The 17,123-nt window shown below is 44.6% G+C and overlaps 1 protein-coding gene across 1 annotated transcript; it reads right to left on the bottom strand.

Annotated features, from left to right (window-relative positions):
* Positions 1–2,218: 2,218 nt before the first annotated feature.
* Positions 2,219–16,483, bottom strand: pitx3 (paired-like homeodomain 3). The gene is made up of 4 exons (XM_030379921.1): positions 16,211–16,483; positions 9,623–9,749; positions 6,104–6,309; positions 2,219–3,093 (listed from the first exon to the last, which is right to left on the bottom strand). Exons 2-4 carry the CDS (start codon positions 9,729–9,731, stop codon positions 2,524–2,526), a joined length of 885 nt encoding a protein of 294 aa, XP_030235781.1. The 5' UTR covers positions 9,732–9,749; positions 16,211–16,483; the 3' UTR covers positions 2,219–2,523.
* Between the last annotated feature and the right edge of the window lie 640 nt (positions 16,484–17,123).

The following is a 17,123-nucleotide window of genomic DNA, read 5'->3' as shown; positions in this document are numbered from 1 at the left end:
TTTGCTCTAATGTGTCTTAATCTCCGTCTGCAAATTAAATCACGGTAATAAAATAAGAAAAAAAATGGTACAGTCACACAACGAGTATAATATATTTTACCCCTTTTCAAAGCGTTTCACGTGTAATCACTTGAGCGCCGATCTGGATTAACCACGAGGACCACTAAGGGACGTGTTGGACTGGAAAGTACACGTTATGAGTGCAGACAGATGGCCAAAGTAGACCTGCACGAGGGCAGTTGGACTCATTGTCGGTAGGCCTATACACTAGGACTAAAGAAAGGCGTCTCTTTCTGCGGCGTGACGCCTTAAACCATGTTTGCGTAAACCAAATAATATTTATTCTATTGATATAACAACCTATATTCTCACAACTCAATAATAAGAACACATGTTCCTGAAAATATAAGGTCCATTCCCCCTCCCTCCCTCCTATTATTATATATTATCCTCGAATAATCGCAGCTTGCATTATTCCTTTAAGGAATAAATATAATATAAATATTCCAAAGAGTTGAACCTTGTACCCTCTCCAAAACAACCGCACTGGAACAGCCCACTCAGGTGAATAGTTGGGCATGTTGTTTATTTAATTGTGTGGCCCCAAAACTTGTAATTCAATGAGGTGCACCAGATATTCATGATTCAATATCTCTCAATGCAAACTAGTTATGCTATGCTGTGATTTGGGATTTGAAATAGATAATTTTGGTGTTAGGTAGGCCTAGGCCTATATCCTCAATTACAATAAAACAATTATCTTCAAGTAAACTGAAAGCTTTTAGGTCAAAACGAAAATGATTGACAATTGTATAAATAAAAAAACTGGGTGATTAGAATCTGTTCTTTTTTGAAAACTGCTCAGTATTTGTGTCAACACAAAGCTGTCTGGTTTTCCCTCCATTTCCTATATAAAAACCTGGCAGCGGCTGCATGACCAACTTCTCCAAGTTCCTTGGGCGTTACTAGATCCCCTCCCCCCCCCCCCCCCCCTGCAGTGGTCATCGTTCATAGAGTGTAGGTCAAACATATCTGTAACGCAACCCCGGGCCGAGAACATCTCAATCTCCGTCTCCATCCATTACTCCTCCTTCTCCCTACTTCTCACTTTGCGTAATCGTTGCCATGACGGTGAAACAGGGTTTCCATGGCACCGGTCATGTTGCAGGAACACAGTGTGTTTTGACCTGCGGTCGTAGCGACCACCACGGGTTAGAGATGGTTTGTAGATATAGATAGAGGGGATGTAGAGGGGAGGTGGGGTGAAAGGGGTGGTTCTGCACTGCCCCGCGTCAAAGTATATTTCATAATTCATAAAAACAGATCATTTTATTGTTCTTTAATGGGACAAAGCAGGCTACACCAGAAAGAAAAGCTTATTTTTTGTTATAACAACTGCACTCTTACATACATTTTTTACAGTCATTTCACAGACTCCCTTTGTATAACACCACACAAATCTATAAACTCAATGGCTTCTTTAGAGTGAACTTTAGAAAGGTAGCTAATGTTCTCTTTGTGTGTGCATGCTTGTATGTATGCATGTGGCTGTGTGTGTGTGATGTGTGTTTGTGTGTAAGTATGTATGTGTGTGGCTGGCGGTGTTTCTGTGTGTGTGTGTGTGTGTGTGTGCGTGAGTGTGTGTCTCAAGGATATTTTTACTTTCCAAGACTATGTTGGGTGGCCTCCACTTGGCCTCATTGGTTGACCTTTAACTTATGACCTTGGGAGGTGAGTGGAATTCACAACAAAGATTTGAAGTTCCTACGTGTGGTGCGCATGGTGCGTCAATCTCAGGGCTGCTGCCGCCACATGCGTCCCTCGCCTTCAAAGTACTACGCTTTCTCATAGATTCATAGTTTGTTTAGTTTTTTAGTCACATACAAAACAAAAAAAAGTCCATTATATACATCTTCCTGTTGCGCCAGCGTCCAAACCCCTGGTCCTAGGAAACGCAGCGGCAAAGATCACATGACCGTCAGTCAGTCTCCAAACCTCCAACATGTTTTTGTGATTTTCATTTTTTTTTTACCAAACCTTGCCTTCAATATTTACTGGTATCATGCAGCTGAGGAACAGGAGACGATGGCAGCGTTTGACTTCAGAGATCCATGAAAACAGTCTGTGGAACCAAGCCACAATGTCTTCGGAGCACGTCGGAGAATAATTATCAGTGGTCCATCCAGAACAAGGGGGGGGGGGGGGGGGGGGGGGGGGGGGTTGGGAGAGAAGGGGTGAGGGCTGTTTGGGTTCTGGAGATTATTCATGTCATGCACAATCCATTCATCAGTGATCCCTCGTCCCACTCAAAGTGAGCCATCATGGGTAAGAATAGTGTTGTTGTTTTTTCCTCTGTAAAGCTGGGAGACTCCTAGGGGGGGGGGACATTGAGACTTCCAGGTGGGAGGATGGGATATTTGTCGGGGGGGTGGGGGTGGCAGTGGTGGGGGTGAAGAGTTGAAGAGGGTAAGGGCGGGGGGTTGTAGCGGTGGTGGTGGTGGACCAGTGGCTCCGGCCCGTGCTTCATACGGGCCGGTCCACAGCGTACTGACAGGGGCTCAGGTTGGACACGGGGTTCTGCACGGTGGGGTAGGCGAAGGTGGCGTGCTGCTTGGCCTTTAGCCGCAGGCTGGCCAGGCTGGAGTTGCAGGTGTCTCTGTACATGTAGGGGCTGGCCGAGCTGGCGTAGGGGCAGGTGGCGGCCGACACCGCCGAGTTGAGCCCAGACGGCCCGTTGAGGTTGTTGAGGTTGCCGAGGTTGTTGAGGCCGCCGGAGGGCACGCCGGCCACAGACGACGGCACCATGCTGGGGGGCATGTTCATGGAGGGTAGGGAGCTGGGTGGCGAGAACATGGGCTGTGAGCTCAGCGGGCTGACGTTCATGGAGTTGAAGAAGGGAAAGCTCTTGGCCGAGAGGGGGCTGCTGGCCGCCAGGCTCTTTGTGGCCCAGTTGTTGTAGGAGTAGCCCGTGTACATGTCGTCGTAGGGCTGCATCAGCCCGTTGAACTGGGCACCGAAGCCGTTCTTGCACAGCTCCGCCTGCTGGTTCCTCTCTCGCTTCCTCCACTTGGCACGCCGGTTCTTGAACCACACCTTGGGAACAGGGAGGAGGAAGAGAGTTCATTGCATGCTGAGGTACCGAAGGAGGAAGTGCATGGATCATTGGGCGCAGTCGGTATGGAGATTTATAGTAGTGAAATGTGATTTGTATGTGAGGTATTTTGAAAGGTGTGACATTTTTGGAAATGGTATGGAGAATCTCTAATCAAGGGTGTTTCTGAACACACAGAAATCGACTAAGATGAGTTTCATGTTAATTAAACTTTTTGAAATTACTTACTTTATCAGAATAACCGGTGACAGCTGTCTGCCGAAATTGTTTTGGATATACTTGAGAATGTATGCAGACTTTTTGAAAGACGCAATGATCCTAGAAACTAACTTTGTGTATTATTAAACAGTCCTATTCAGCAAGCGTTAATGAACCTCATTATTTGAATAGTTGAATCCAAATGAAAGAAATGTCAGAGAAAGGCAATTTTCCCATTTTTCGTTTGTATGTTCTATATTCAGAAGATATGAGACAGATTAAAGATGAAGTGCAAATCTAAATTAAGAGTTTTCAAAATCTTCTCAAAAAACACAATCGTACAGAATCCTACAAACTTTTCATTTGACCTACGGCATAATAACCCCAAAAGTAGCAGTACAAATATGTATTCAGGGTTTAAATAAAGACCTGTCCAGTATGGACTATCGTCTTTACGTTACAGCGAACAGGCCAGACAGCACCGGCTGCGTTTGTTATGGTTGTAACAAAATGCTATTGAACACTAATGCCAGACGAGGGTGTCTGTTACACACTGCATTTTCCAGGAGAGAGAGAGAGAGAGAGAGAGAGAGAGAGAGAGAGAGAGAGAGAGAGAGAGAGAGAGAGAGAGAGAGAGAGAGAGAGAGAGAGAGAGAGAGAGAGAGAGAGAGAGAGAGAGAGAGAGAGAGAGAGAGAGAGAGAGAGAGAGAGAGAGAGAGAGAGAGAGAGAGAGAGAGAGAGAGAGGTGGGGGGGGGGGGGGAATACCCCACTAATCGGGGGTAACTGTTCCCCCAGATTGGGTCTCTCAAGCTGGAAGCACGGAGGGTGAAACACTTCAAAGCGGAGAAGCCAAGGTTATGCCACGGCTCTCTGAACTCAACTGACGTGGTTTGGTCGAGCGTTCTGGTGTTTACGTGCATGTGAACTTGCCCTGAGCTATTGTTCAGTATCTTTTCTTGGAACTATCAATTACTTATAATAGTACTACGGTCATACAAAGTCCCTTTCATTTAGGGGAAACAAAGTGGCTGGGGATTAAAGATGAATGGAAAGAGGCGTCAGGAAAGGTTGCTCAGTCTTGGATACGTTTGTTTGGATCATAAACAAGGAAAACCTGTTTGAAAACGCATTATTGTGCTTGTTTTCCTGACCCTTCCCTCCACCCATGCAATGTCCTCACCTTAATCTAGATACCAAAAGCAAACAGCAAACCTATCGATTATTTGGATTTCCTCATTATGAGAATCTCTGACTATATTTAATGATAAGGTCAATTGATCCTGTCATTGTCTGTAATGGGCCTTTACAGAAGTCCTTATGCAGAGTGTATTCTCCAAATAAATGCACCTGCAATCACATCAGTTTACAGGCCTTTGGTCTGAGAACTGGGTTCTCCAGAGTGGAGCTTGGTCAGAGAGGTAATTTGGGCCCCACAGAGAGGGGCTTGGTAAGAGAGGCCATTGAGGTCTAACAGAAAGGGGCCTGATCAGAGAAGGCCATTGGGGTCTTACAGAGAGGGGCCTGGTCAGAGAGGCCATTGGGGTCTTAAAGAGAGGAGCTTCGTCAGAGAGGCCATTGGGTTCTTACAGAGAGGGTCTTGGTAAGAGAGGCTATTGCGGTCTTACAGAGAGGGGCTTGGCCATTGCGGTCTTAAAGAGAGGGTCTTGGCCATTGGGGTCTTACAGAGAGGGGCTTGGTCAGAGAAGGCCATTTGGGTCTTACAGAGAGGAGCTTGGTCAGGGAAGGCCATTGGGGTCTTACAGAGAGGGGCCTGGTCAGAAAAGGCCATTTGGGTCTTACAGAGAGGGGCCTGGTCAGAGAAGGCCATTGGGGTCTAACAGAGAGGAGCTTGATCAGATTGAAAATGCCAGTGGGCCATGGATAGGTCGACATTGTGTGAGTGGTGTGTGTGGTCTGTTGTCCCTTCAAAATAACAACCAGCCATGGCAGCTATGTGACCTTTCGTCCGGCCAACATTAATGTGATTCATTGCTTGTCAAGGTGGCCCACCATATTGTCATCTGCTAGAATGCGGCCGCTCCCACTCTATTTAGCCACAGTGACAAAATCAGTGTGGACGTGTGAGCTGAGAGTGAGTGACAGCCGGACAGCAGGTCCCGGCCCGTGTACCTCTGACATTTAGGCCACTAGACTGGAACCTATCTGCCTCTGGTCAGCAGAAGAGGCTTCTGAACTACCCCCCGGTTATACGCGGTCTGACCACAGTTGGTCTACGTTTGGATGGATTTGCTCGCCCTTCTTTTACTTTCACTTTTAAACTTCTCTGCTTTTTGTCTTTTACCAGTTAGAAGGGAAACCAAACTTATATCAAGGCTGAGAAAGAATAGTAGTTTGGAGGTTCATGAGATGGATGTGACCATGTAAAGGTATCATCTAATTCAGGCCTGGCCAACCCGCGGCTCCCGAGCCACTTGCAGCTCTCTACCTGGTTTCATACGGCTCTTACGTTCATATGCAATTGTGGAAAAAATATATAATATCTGACCTAACTTTTCCCCTGACTTTTCTTGACCTCCTGATCAAAACCAATTCAGGTTTTCTCTCAGCCTCAAGTTGGGGTGGCCACCTCTGGAAAGTCTTTGCCTGTCTAACAAAACGCTCTACTTGGCCACAAGACAATGTTTTGGGGAAAAATACCAATTGTGTTAACCAATTACGAGACAGACAAAGGCGGGGAGGGCAACCAATTACGAGATAACAGAGGGGGGAGGGACCTGACCACTAGGGGACAGGTGGATGGGGAGGACAGAGGGGCGGATTCGGTCACCCACCCTGACGCGGGCCTCTGTGAGGTTGGTCCAGACAGCGATCTCCTCGCGGGTGCTCATGTCCGGGTAGCGGTTCCTCTGGAAAGTGGCCTCCAGCTCCTGGAGCTGCTGGCTGGTGAAGTGGGTCCGCTGCCGGCGCTGCTTTTTCTTCAGGGAGCCGTCCTCCGCACTGGACTCATCCAGCTGGTTCTGGTGGGTCTTCTCTGTGTCTGGAGAAAGGAAGGGCGGGGCAGGGGGAAAGGGGACGTTTAGTGCCCGGGGCTCAAGTTTTACGACGTGTGCCGTTCCAATGTGTATAGCAGATGATTTTATGCAAATGGCAAACAGTGAATTCTGATACGTGTTGTTAAATATAATTTTGCCATTTGGAGGACGCTCTTATCCAAGGTTTCTTGAGGTACATTTTTGCTCATTGAAGATTTTAAATATAATTTCATATTCCTCATATGAAGAATATACACTCAAAATGACTCCCCCCACACCTAAACATACACACCCACACAGAAAATGTATTAATAATCAACATGTGTATATTATTAAGGCAAGTACAGGGATTTTTGATATTATCTATGAAAATATCAATAACTATTGATAATACTCCGATAATGATTCAGCTGGTATAAAGTTGTACCATTTAGTACAGTGAATTATATTATATTAGCATTATATGGAGGCAAAAAAGGATGGTTTGCTTCAAACACGCCTTGTCAAAGGCTTTTGTTCACACGCAATGATTTCCTATTTTGAACATACCCTTTCCCTGGTTGTATAAAGTACAAAGCAAGAACTGCCTCTATTATCCCAATATGTGTTGTACCAAACAACATCACACACTTTCACCCTTTAAGGTTGGGGACAAACATTACACACTCTTTGACCCCGGACTGTATGCGACAACCCATGCACGCGACACAAATCCAACTTTTTTGGCGCGCCCTGCACAAAGCAGGGTCCAAATTTGGATTTGTATGTATTTAAATGTCCAATTCCTCCCCTCCCATACTGCACCCCCAACACAATACACTAACACTAACTTGAAAGTTTGATTCAGGAATTGAAACGAAGCGTAGCTCGAGGGAAACTCCCCTGAGATGTCGAACTCAGTAAGGGGTGTGGGGGGGGGGGGTACGAGTTCGAATCCCTAACGTCTTGATTGGTTGTACTTATTCATTTGGTGATGCATACCTGAAATGCAGAATGTGTTTTCTGTTCCCTCGGGACATGGGTGTGAGAAACATCCCTGATTATTGTAAATTGTATCCATGCCTGTTGTGACTGGTTGACAGCCGTGCAAGGGATTATTCTGTAGTCTGACTCTAACACGCACACATAGCAATTAACCCGGATTAGTTGTGTCCAGGATGACTCGTCTTTTTACAAGGTTAGGGAAGATGGCAGCTGAGGCTGAGGACAGATGAAGGACGCACACACACACACACACACACACACACACACACACACACACACACACACACACACACACACACACACACACACACACATGACTCCAGACAACTTCACGCACAAAGACGCAAACTTATGCATACATATAGACCCCCAACACCGCCACACACACACACACGCACACACATACACCCTGGAGGACCACACAGTTGTGTGTCTGCCCCCTCTTCACCCCCCCCCCACCAGCCCTCTCTTCCGCACTGTGCTGAGGACCTCACAGAGAGCAGCTAAATGAGCCTGCTGTTCTAATCCCGGGGATCAGGGCTCATTGTGGGCCGGCAGGTTGGTCTGTGTTTGGTGACGGCTTAGCCCCCTCTCGGAGCCACCGGGAGACAGCGGCGGCGCGGAGCCGAGGAAGCCACCCTTCCCGACCAGAAAACCAATAAGAAGGACCTAACCTCCTCCTCCCCCTCCTCCTCCCCCTCCGTTATCTTGTTATCTGCGGCTGCTGGTAAACCGACACTGCGTTAGTACTCTTAGTCCACTTATTGGGCCCAAAGTCTGGGACACAATGCAGGGGAGGAGAGGGCAGTGGAACAATGGGGAGCAATCTGACTCTGGGGGTCTGGCTACACGGAGGGACCTCCGCCGAGGTCAACCCCTCTGTGTAAGCTGGACCAGACAATGAGAGGACCGCTTCAGCACCGAGTGACACACACCACTTTCTGTTCGTCTGTCTGTCTGTCTGTCTGTCTGTCTGTCTGTCTGTCTGTCTGTCTGTCTGTCTGTCTGTCTGTCTGTCTGTCTGTCTATTTCTCTGTCTCGTTCAGTCTAGTTCCCAAAGCAGTTTCTCCATCCTATTTATTTTTCGGATCTAACAAAACAAAGTTTGACATACTTTTTAGATAGTTTATCATAGAAATGTACACCGTAGTGTGCCTAGAATACCTCTAAAATGGCTCCCTGTTGGAAAACATAAGCTGATCAGGTAGAGGACTTCATGGCAGTGAATTAGCCGCAGAGCGCAGACATCTCTTTAAATCATCATGTCTGCCTCACAAGCATCTGAAGACTTTCACCACTGGGTTTATCGCCGGGCGAGCCTGCGTGGTGCAGCGCGGTTGCGAGGCTTTTACATCACAATCTGCATTGGCTCCGCATTAGAAACCCTCCTGAAACACATCCACTGTCTCGGCCGACGCTTTCAAGTTAAACCGGGTGAACAATAGAAAGCTTGTTTTTTTTTATCCTCCTTCTGAATGAGTCTAGTAGTCTACTTTTGTTATATTCATTCGAGCAATTATTATCATAGCCTACTAATGCAGAAGGTCGACATTTTTTTTTTTTCATCAACGGCGCTTTGTGTTCGTCGTTAACGCGTCACATTATGCAGCGATTTGGTTGACGTGTAGGCCTGCTTGCTTTTTTATTATCGGGCGGGGATTCAAAGCATATGCAGATGAACGCTGGTTGATTTCGCCCTGCTTTTGCTATTGAGCAGGATGTCATAATTTATAATAGGCCTTACCTCCCTCTGTCACCTCCTCTGGATTACAAAACCACCGTGTTTCGATTTGGTATAGGCCTATGCCCCCTTCATCCAAAACAAACATAGCAGGCCGACCTCCTGGTTTGTTTATTTAATAGGACGGATCACATGGCCTGTGGTGCTTTTATGTTTAAAACTGTCCATAGTCACCAAAGATATTTTTAATGGGCCTAACATTTATAATTAGGAAAATTTGCCTAACGATAACCTAAATAAGGTATGGTTGAAATAATAATATTCATAATAACAAGCATAATCATACTCATAATCATAACAATTATAATTATTATTATGATGATGATTATTCTATAAGCCTAGCCTAGATAATTATTATACATATAATATATCGATGTCATACCCTATTTACACGATATATATTTTTGGTGGACATGCCATTGTTCATGAGAAATCGACAGCCAATACAAAAAATATATCATCTTTAAAAAAATATATAGCGATAGGACCTTAACATTTATCAGTGTTGCTGCATCTCCTAGGCGACCACAGATTTCTTACCTTATCATCATACCCTGATTCAGAAATCAGGAGAAACATTCAACAAGACTCACCACTGTGGTCCTGGCCTTTGCATCCCTGGTCGTGCTGCGGCGTCCCGGAGTCGGAGAGGGAGAGCGCCGGGCTGCGGGCCTCGCTGTCCGCTAGAAGGTTAAAATCCATCACCCCGCCTGCCAGGGTCTGGGAAACAGCAAGGTGCGATGTCCTTTAGCCAACAGTAACGCCTACACACCACTTTAACTCAACTATTTAAATCTTGCCATTTATTCCAAAATATTATATTATAATATGCTTACAAGAAGTGAACAGAATTAATTACCTAGTGTCAATATAATTATCAATAAATATATGCTAACACCGGGATTTGGCTACGAAAGGACATTATCAATATCCTGCGAATACATAAAAATAGCAATATTTTTGTTGACACGAGAAAGCAAAATATAGGTCTCACTGTGTGTTATGGATGAGGATCTGACTATATAAATTCGGCTATGTAAATCCCTCTCCCGCGCATCGTTTCACAGCAACACATGTATCCCTGTAACTCGTCCTCCCCAAAATAGCAACCAGACAAGACCGAGACGGAATCGAGCCGAGAATAAATGGCGGTTTTATTTATACGAGCGTCGTTAACACGTAGGAGATGTGAGGGACAATCACTCATTCGGGGCCAGAGATTTATGATGGCTTGGCTTAATTTAGAAAATCCACTTAGGCATGGGCCAATCACGTGGCTCCTCATGTCACTTGCGACATCCATTTAGGCCTGCTTCAATCACTTGGGTCGTCAGGTTGGTCGCGACATCCAATTAAGCTTTGGCCAATCACAGTGGAGATTGCAGAAGTAAGATGAAGCCTTACAATGTCGTTATATTGAATACAAATTGAATCAACATATAATGCTTGAATCAAGTTGGCTAGAGTAGCAAAAAGGCCTGAATGTATTCAGAAGTTTCTCTGGGATGTTGTGTCGTCTGTCCTGTAGGCTATTTGTGTCCAAATAGACACAAAGGATTTAGGAAGGATTTAAAATGTTTATACTGTTGACAATCATTCATGTACAGGTAACTCTCGACCATCCATTCCGCCTTGTCCAGCTGCACATGCGCATTACTCACGGTACAACGTTGTCTCGTTTGTAAGTTATCGTGGCTGTCTAATCAAAGTTAGTCAATTAGGAATTATACAACGTACACAGCTTTACTCCCCGTGCGTAAATCACCATGCTAGCCTGTGTGTGTGTGTGTGTGTGTGTATGTGTGTGTGTGTGTGTGTGTGTGTGTGTGTGTGTGTGTGTGTGTGTGTGTGTGTGTGTGTGTGTGTGTGTGTGTGTGTGTGTGTGTGTGTGTGTGTGTGTGTGTGTGTGTGTGACGGCAGGTTGCGTGCCAAGCTTTGTGTGCAGCAGTAACACCACACCCTGCTCTCCCCAACACGACAGCACCTCGGGCGGACTACAATCTAAAGACCACAGCGTCCTTTATATTAATATTATTATTATATTTAGCTGTTTGGAGTTGATGTATACTTGTGTTAATATATACAATAAGCTTGACTATCCTTTTTTACTGTATGCAATAAGATGTAGGCTAGCCTAATAAAACATGCAGGCCGAGAGTTTAAACGAATTTACTTCTCCTTGCAATAGCCTACTCTTTGCGTCTACTGGGCAATTCCCAGTATACTGTGTAGTATTTATATACTTGATAACTTCGGCAAAATAAGTTCCATATGTGTGTTCAGTTTTTTTGACCACTCTTTTTTAAATTACAGCACTTAAATGGACTACTACCCAACATAACAAAAAAGGAATAATTGTGTCTGAAACAAGTAGCCAACGATTGGTAATCCAATTTAAAGGCACGAAAAGTTTTGATGAGGGATTTAATAGTTTAGGGTGTTTAATAGCGAGTGGTTATAAATTAATAAGATTATATAGGCCTGATTGTTTTTGTAAACCAAATAGTTGAAAGTAAATAGTCAGTCATAGGCTAACTAGTGAATGAAAAATACCTGGCATTTATTTCCATGAGAATTGTGTTAAAACACCTGTTGTGTTTTTATGCTTTTTCTAGGCCTGTTGCAAAGTTATAACAACACACTTTGGTTTGACAACCGAATATTTTTCGAGTTTTCTTCTTCATTCAACCAAGCATGAAATTTAGTCAACATAATAACTCTTATTAAATAAAGTTACACAATATATAGTTTCGTTTTTTGCTTTGGTTTTCGATCAATATATATTCACCTAAAAAAAAGACACAACCGTTGAAATCTTGAAAGAGAAAATCCATCTGCTTTCTGTTTGAGCTCCCTGAGAAAAAAAATCCCGAGTGTTATAAAGAAAGATTAAACTGACAGGAAAATTGTTATTTTCTCTTTTCCTTTATCTGCTCGAGGCTACGTGTCGATGGGAAAGGCAGTCTGAGATTAAGATAAGGTCAAGTCGGTGCTGAGGGGGCCCATCCCGCTCTATGTTGTGGTTTTGTATTAATGACCCCCCCCCCCCCCATATGGGTTTGTGGGTTAAAGTTGACTTGCGGGTCAAAAAGCTCAGTTTTCCTTGGTGAAAAAAAAAGTTTCCTCCATTGCTGAAAAGTATCGCGGCCAATCACTAGAGTGAGCGCTGAAGCAAAACCAACAGCAGATGATGTAATACATAAGTAGTTTACATTTCTGTGTACTTTTGTCCCTCTTGGAATCTAAAGACAGACAAAGGTACTCCGCCTTGGCTGTTGGTACTTTGCAAACACGCTTGATCCGCGCGCCTCCTCCGAAGTGCCGTCAGATCTACCTGCAGCGGCGGCAGCGGCGGCTCCAGGCCCCGCGGTAAAGCGGCCTTTTCTTTACGACTATCTAATCCGCGTCTTTACGACTCACCAGAGATGTGTATCATGACTCATGAGTGACTGCTGGTGCCGATCAGGAAAGTGATGGATGCCGCTGCGTGCATGCGGTGCTGAGAGGATCGGGGGCGAGCCGGCGAGGTAGGGATTGGCAGGGATGAAGAGAGTGTGAATGTGTGCGTGTGTGCGCGTGCGTGCGTGTGCGTGCCTGTATGTGTGGGTGGGTGGTACAAGGTGTCAGTGGCCCTCTTCATAGGCGCGACATGATTATATTTCCAAATCGAGTACAGCCCTCCCTCCCCCCAACTCTAGGAGCTCAATATGGCCAACAAGCTATCAGAGGGACTAACGAGCGCACGCGGAAAACCTTGCGGAACTTTAGTATGTCAATCAGGTTTATGAAGGAGCGCGCGGTGATCTATGGGCCACCCGACCCTCTGCTCGTAATCAGTGTCATAAGTGTAGGTCTGAAAATCTGATGAGATAACCTTTAAATATCACTCACAAAATCCCACGTACGGAAATATGCGCGCACTCGTTGTTTTAAGTGATGATATATAGGCGCACGATTAATACAATTATTATTTGGAATGGGGATGCTTTATACACAGGTTTCGGGATTATATATGATAATATGCCCATATGAGGGTGGTTCATTGTCGTGCTATTCGGTGGATGGATGATGGCCTGCGCGGTCTAATAATGTGAATGTGACATTTGAGCTGACCTTTGGGCTGACAACCTGCTGTTCGGATGTGTTGTGCTGCTCTAACCCGCCATTTTAAAATGTTACAGAACGGGTTCCCGTCAGACTCTAATTATACAAGCTGTAATGCCACCCTTTTATCTCCGCAGGTATATTGGAAGTGTTTAATTGATGCATGATCAGATGTGTCCTGACAAGAACGCAATATGGCGATATATGCCTGGCCTACTGTTTTACATCACTCCCTACACGACTTCTGTCATTCGGAAAGCGCTTGCTGCGGCGGAATCGGCCTGAGAGGCGCCCCTGAATTCATAGGCCATCCATGTTCAACAATAAAGGCAAATGATCTGAGACCGACGCACAAGATGAGAGGCGCGTGTTTGCATAAGATGGGCTGCTTTGCATGCGCAGTGGCTCGATTACATTGATCTCATTAAAATAGATATCTCATAATAATAATAATAATAATAATAATAATAAAATAATGGAAGTGTGGGGGGAGGGGGGGGGGGGGGGGGCTGCGGAGCCGTTCATTTTTTTCCTGAGGAAGATTGGCCCGTCCATCTGTTGGTGGAGCATGCAGGAAGTCTGCTTGCATTTCCACGGACTCGTGAGCATTAGCCCCGGAATTATTCATAAACGCGTGGAGAATTAATTCCCAGGATTAAGAGTTGATTAAGATGTGTGTCACTTTGCTGTCTGAGAACTTATTAGGCGGCTGCTCGAGATGGCGGCAGATGGAATTTCACTCCGGTGTTTGTAGATGTTAATTTCTCCCCTCCTATAACAGCCATTTGCATATGATTGAAGGAGTGAGTCGGGTCGAGCTTTTTCCACAACGGCAGGAAAAAATAAATAACACGCATGCACACGCATACGCACACGCACCGACAGACAGACAGACAGACAGACAGACAGACAGACAGACAGACAGACAGACAGACAGACAGACAGACAGACAGACAGACAGACAGACAGACAGACAGACAGACTATGTTTTTACTGGTTAGGCCTAATACTAAATAATGTAGGCCTAATTATTGGGATATTTAGTTTGTTAATAACCTGAACACTTTTTAAATAGCATATCTTTGCATATCATGGTGCATGCATGATGCATGCAGAAATGCGCGAGTTCTTCAAATGCCAGCTGTTAATTAGTTGAGGATAAACAATATCCTATACGCACATGCGCAACGGGTACAAGTAGGCGAGCCAGGCCGTTGCCCTTTGCATTTGTGTTTTACTGGCTATCGATGGCACTACTTATTTGATATAACCAAATCAAAAAACATTTCAGTGCTTGAATGCTAGACGAATAATATGGTCTTCCTATTTTATTAGAAAAAAATTACACAAAACATCCTCCCTATTCTTAACACGCTTCAGAATAGGCCTGTGAAGCAGATGTTATTGTTGAAATTGTTGTATTACATTTTTATCACGATTTGTGTGACCACTGCAGTGGTGGAAAAATCAATGACACGTACCTTTCATAATTCTGATATTTTTTTGTTATTTTAGAATTGATGGATATTTTTGGATGGATCAATTCATTCTTCCAATATTTGGAAGCAAAATTCTTGAATATTTGCAAATTGGCAGATTATTTTGACGTTGCCTAATGCCTATATGCTATACATTTTTATAAACATCAATCAAATAATTTGGAAAATATTGGACAATACATGTGTTATGGCTAAAATGCCTAGTCTTATGAATATGAAGCCTAATATATTTATGTTTTTTTATTTTATTTATTTATTTCCATATTTTTTCCAGGGTTAATTGCATTTTCGGAGCACAATTTGTCATTTTAATTGTACGTTATTGCCTCCTTTGGCCTCGTTAATCCTAAACTTTCATTATTATTTCTGGACTGCCATTTAGCGGTAATTTGACTTTGTGTTGTTCAGGTTTATCACTTAAAATAAATCAATAACAAAGCCTAATTAAATAAACAGCAATAAGCCTGTATATTGTATTGCATTATGTGGAAAGGACACCACAATTTAAGCTATGTGTCATTCTGAACGGCCGTGTTGTAAATAGAAGGCCTGTCTTTGTAAGGAGGAGGTGGGGGTGGGGGCGCGGGGGGGGGGGGGGGGGGGGGGGGGGGGGGGTTGTTCTGTTTTTTCTATCGGAGGTCTCTGTGGCGGGGAACACCTGCCACCTATCAATGACGAATGGATCTCCAAATATTTTTGACCTCTGAGATTTCGCAGCGGCACTCCAGTGGGATGTGTGTGTGTGTGTGTGTGTGTGTGTGTGTGTGTGTGTGTGTGTGTGTGTGTGTGTGTGTGTGTGTGTGTGTGTGTGTGTGTGTGTGTGTGTGTGTGTGTGTGTGTGTGTGTGTCGAGAACATGACATAAAAATTGAAATGAAATACATCACTGAGCGATCGGCTATTCCAATGAATGAACTTCCTTCGAGGAGCAAACTACTTTTTTGGGCTGTATTTGTTGTGACATGATCTGACCTAAAACCCTTAACATTTCCTCATACTAGAGCCATAGGCACGTCTGTATTGTTTAAAACTTGGGCCGGGCTCAGGGCAAGGGTGGAACTCGTTTTTCGTTGTTTTAAAATACCAATGTGTTCAAAAATATTACTAAATAAAATAAAATAACGTAACATTGGATTTTCTATCCATTCCCGTCTCGTAATCCAACATATAACAGGAGGATATGAATACAGGATTACATTCATAATCTAGTTAGGCCTGTCGCAATCCCCCAAATTCGCAAAGGGATATATGCAGTAGGCCTATAAACCGAAATCAGGAAGATCAAGAGTAAGTACTAAGTGAGTTAAACTCCCTCCAAGCTAAAGGCAGACCAGTGGAAACAGTGATAGATACCGGGTATTGATCGGGAAGGATGTCCACTTTTCCGTGCGGGTGATGCTGGTTTTAACAATGTCATGTTGTTGGTTGGGTGTTGAGTATCAGATCTAAAGATCTAGCCCACACCTTCAGAGTATACCAATAGACTAATTGGCATAGAGTCACAAATAAACACAACGGATCAAAAACAAAACAAAACAAGGCTACAACAAGTATCTGACATTTCGCGGACAGGACTTACATCAATCCTGGTGTTGAGAAATTAATCCGTGGAAAAAGCAAGGTAGTTGTTGCGTAATGATTGTCCTAGGACTGTTGTTTTCTGGTGACATCCACAAAGTTCCCCGCGTGTGTGGAGTGAAAAAGCGGTCAGTTTGCTCCTCGGCGCGCGATCATGGATGAAAGCAGCAGTAGTGGAGGGAGAGGTTTGATCCCCGCACATAGAGGGACTGACTTCATGCTTAATATTGTGCGCGACAGGTCCGCTGTAGGAAGGACTGCCCACTTTACAGCTTTTACTTGCCCCTTACCGCCCCTTTCGGCCCGTGTTACGAGCGCACACAAACACACGCACGGCAAGTATAAAAAAGCACGCACGGATAAAAGAAAGTCCTCCTCCTGGTCCGTGCTGCAGTTTGCCACCGATTTCCCCCGCACACGGACGCACGGACGCGCAATCTCTCTCTATCTGTCTATCTCTCTCTATCACTCTCCACAACGCCTGGTCACGCAGCGTCCACCGTCCGCTGTCCGCCGACTCCGTGACTGTTGTTATTGTTCGCAACAATACATCTCACTTTACCTTACTTGCTGCTCCATGGGCTCCACACATTTTCCTTCCACTTTTGTTGTGTTGTATTTTCTGCTCGTTATCTCATCGTTGTTTTTGTTCGTTGATGGTCTTGCTTATTGTGTAGCATTGTGTACACCATTTATGTTGGTCTCAAATGTTCTCATACATACTAGCCTAATTATTTTATGATACTTTGATATGATGAATCAGTTGTTTCATTCCTCTCACAATCACAAGACAGAGTGCTTTTGGTTCGATAGATTGTTCCTCATGTAGGCTATTTCACTCTATCACATGCATGCCTCCTTTTGCGAAATATGAAACTATTATGTGATTGTACACACGTGTAGACTATGTGACT

Source organism: Gadus morhua, chromosome 15 (assembly GCF_902167405.1).
Source record: "Gadus morhua chromosome 15, gadMor3.0, whole genome shotgun sequence".
Taxonomy (NCBI): domain Eukaryota; kingdom Metazoa; phylum Chordata; class Actinopteri; order Gadiformes; family Gadidae; genus Gadus; species Gadus morhua.
The sequence above is the reverse complement of the archived record's forward strand: the minus strand, read 5'-3'. Positions and strand labels throughout refer to the sequence as shown.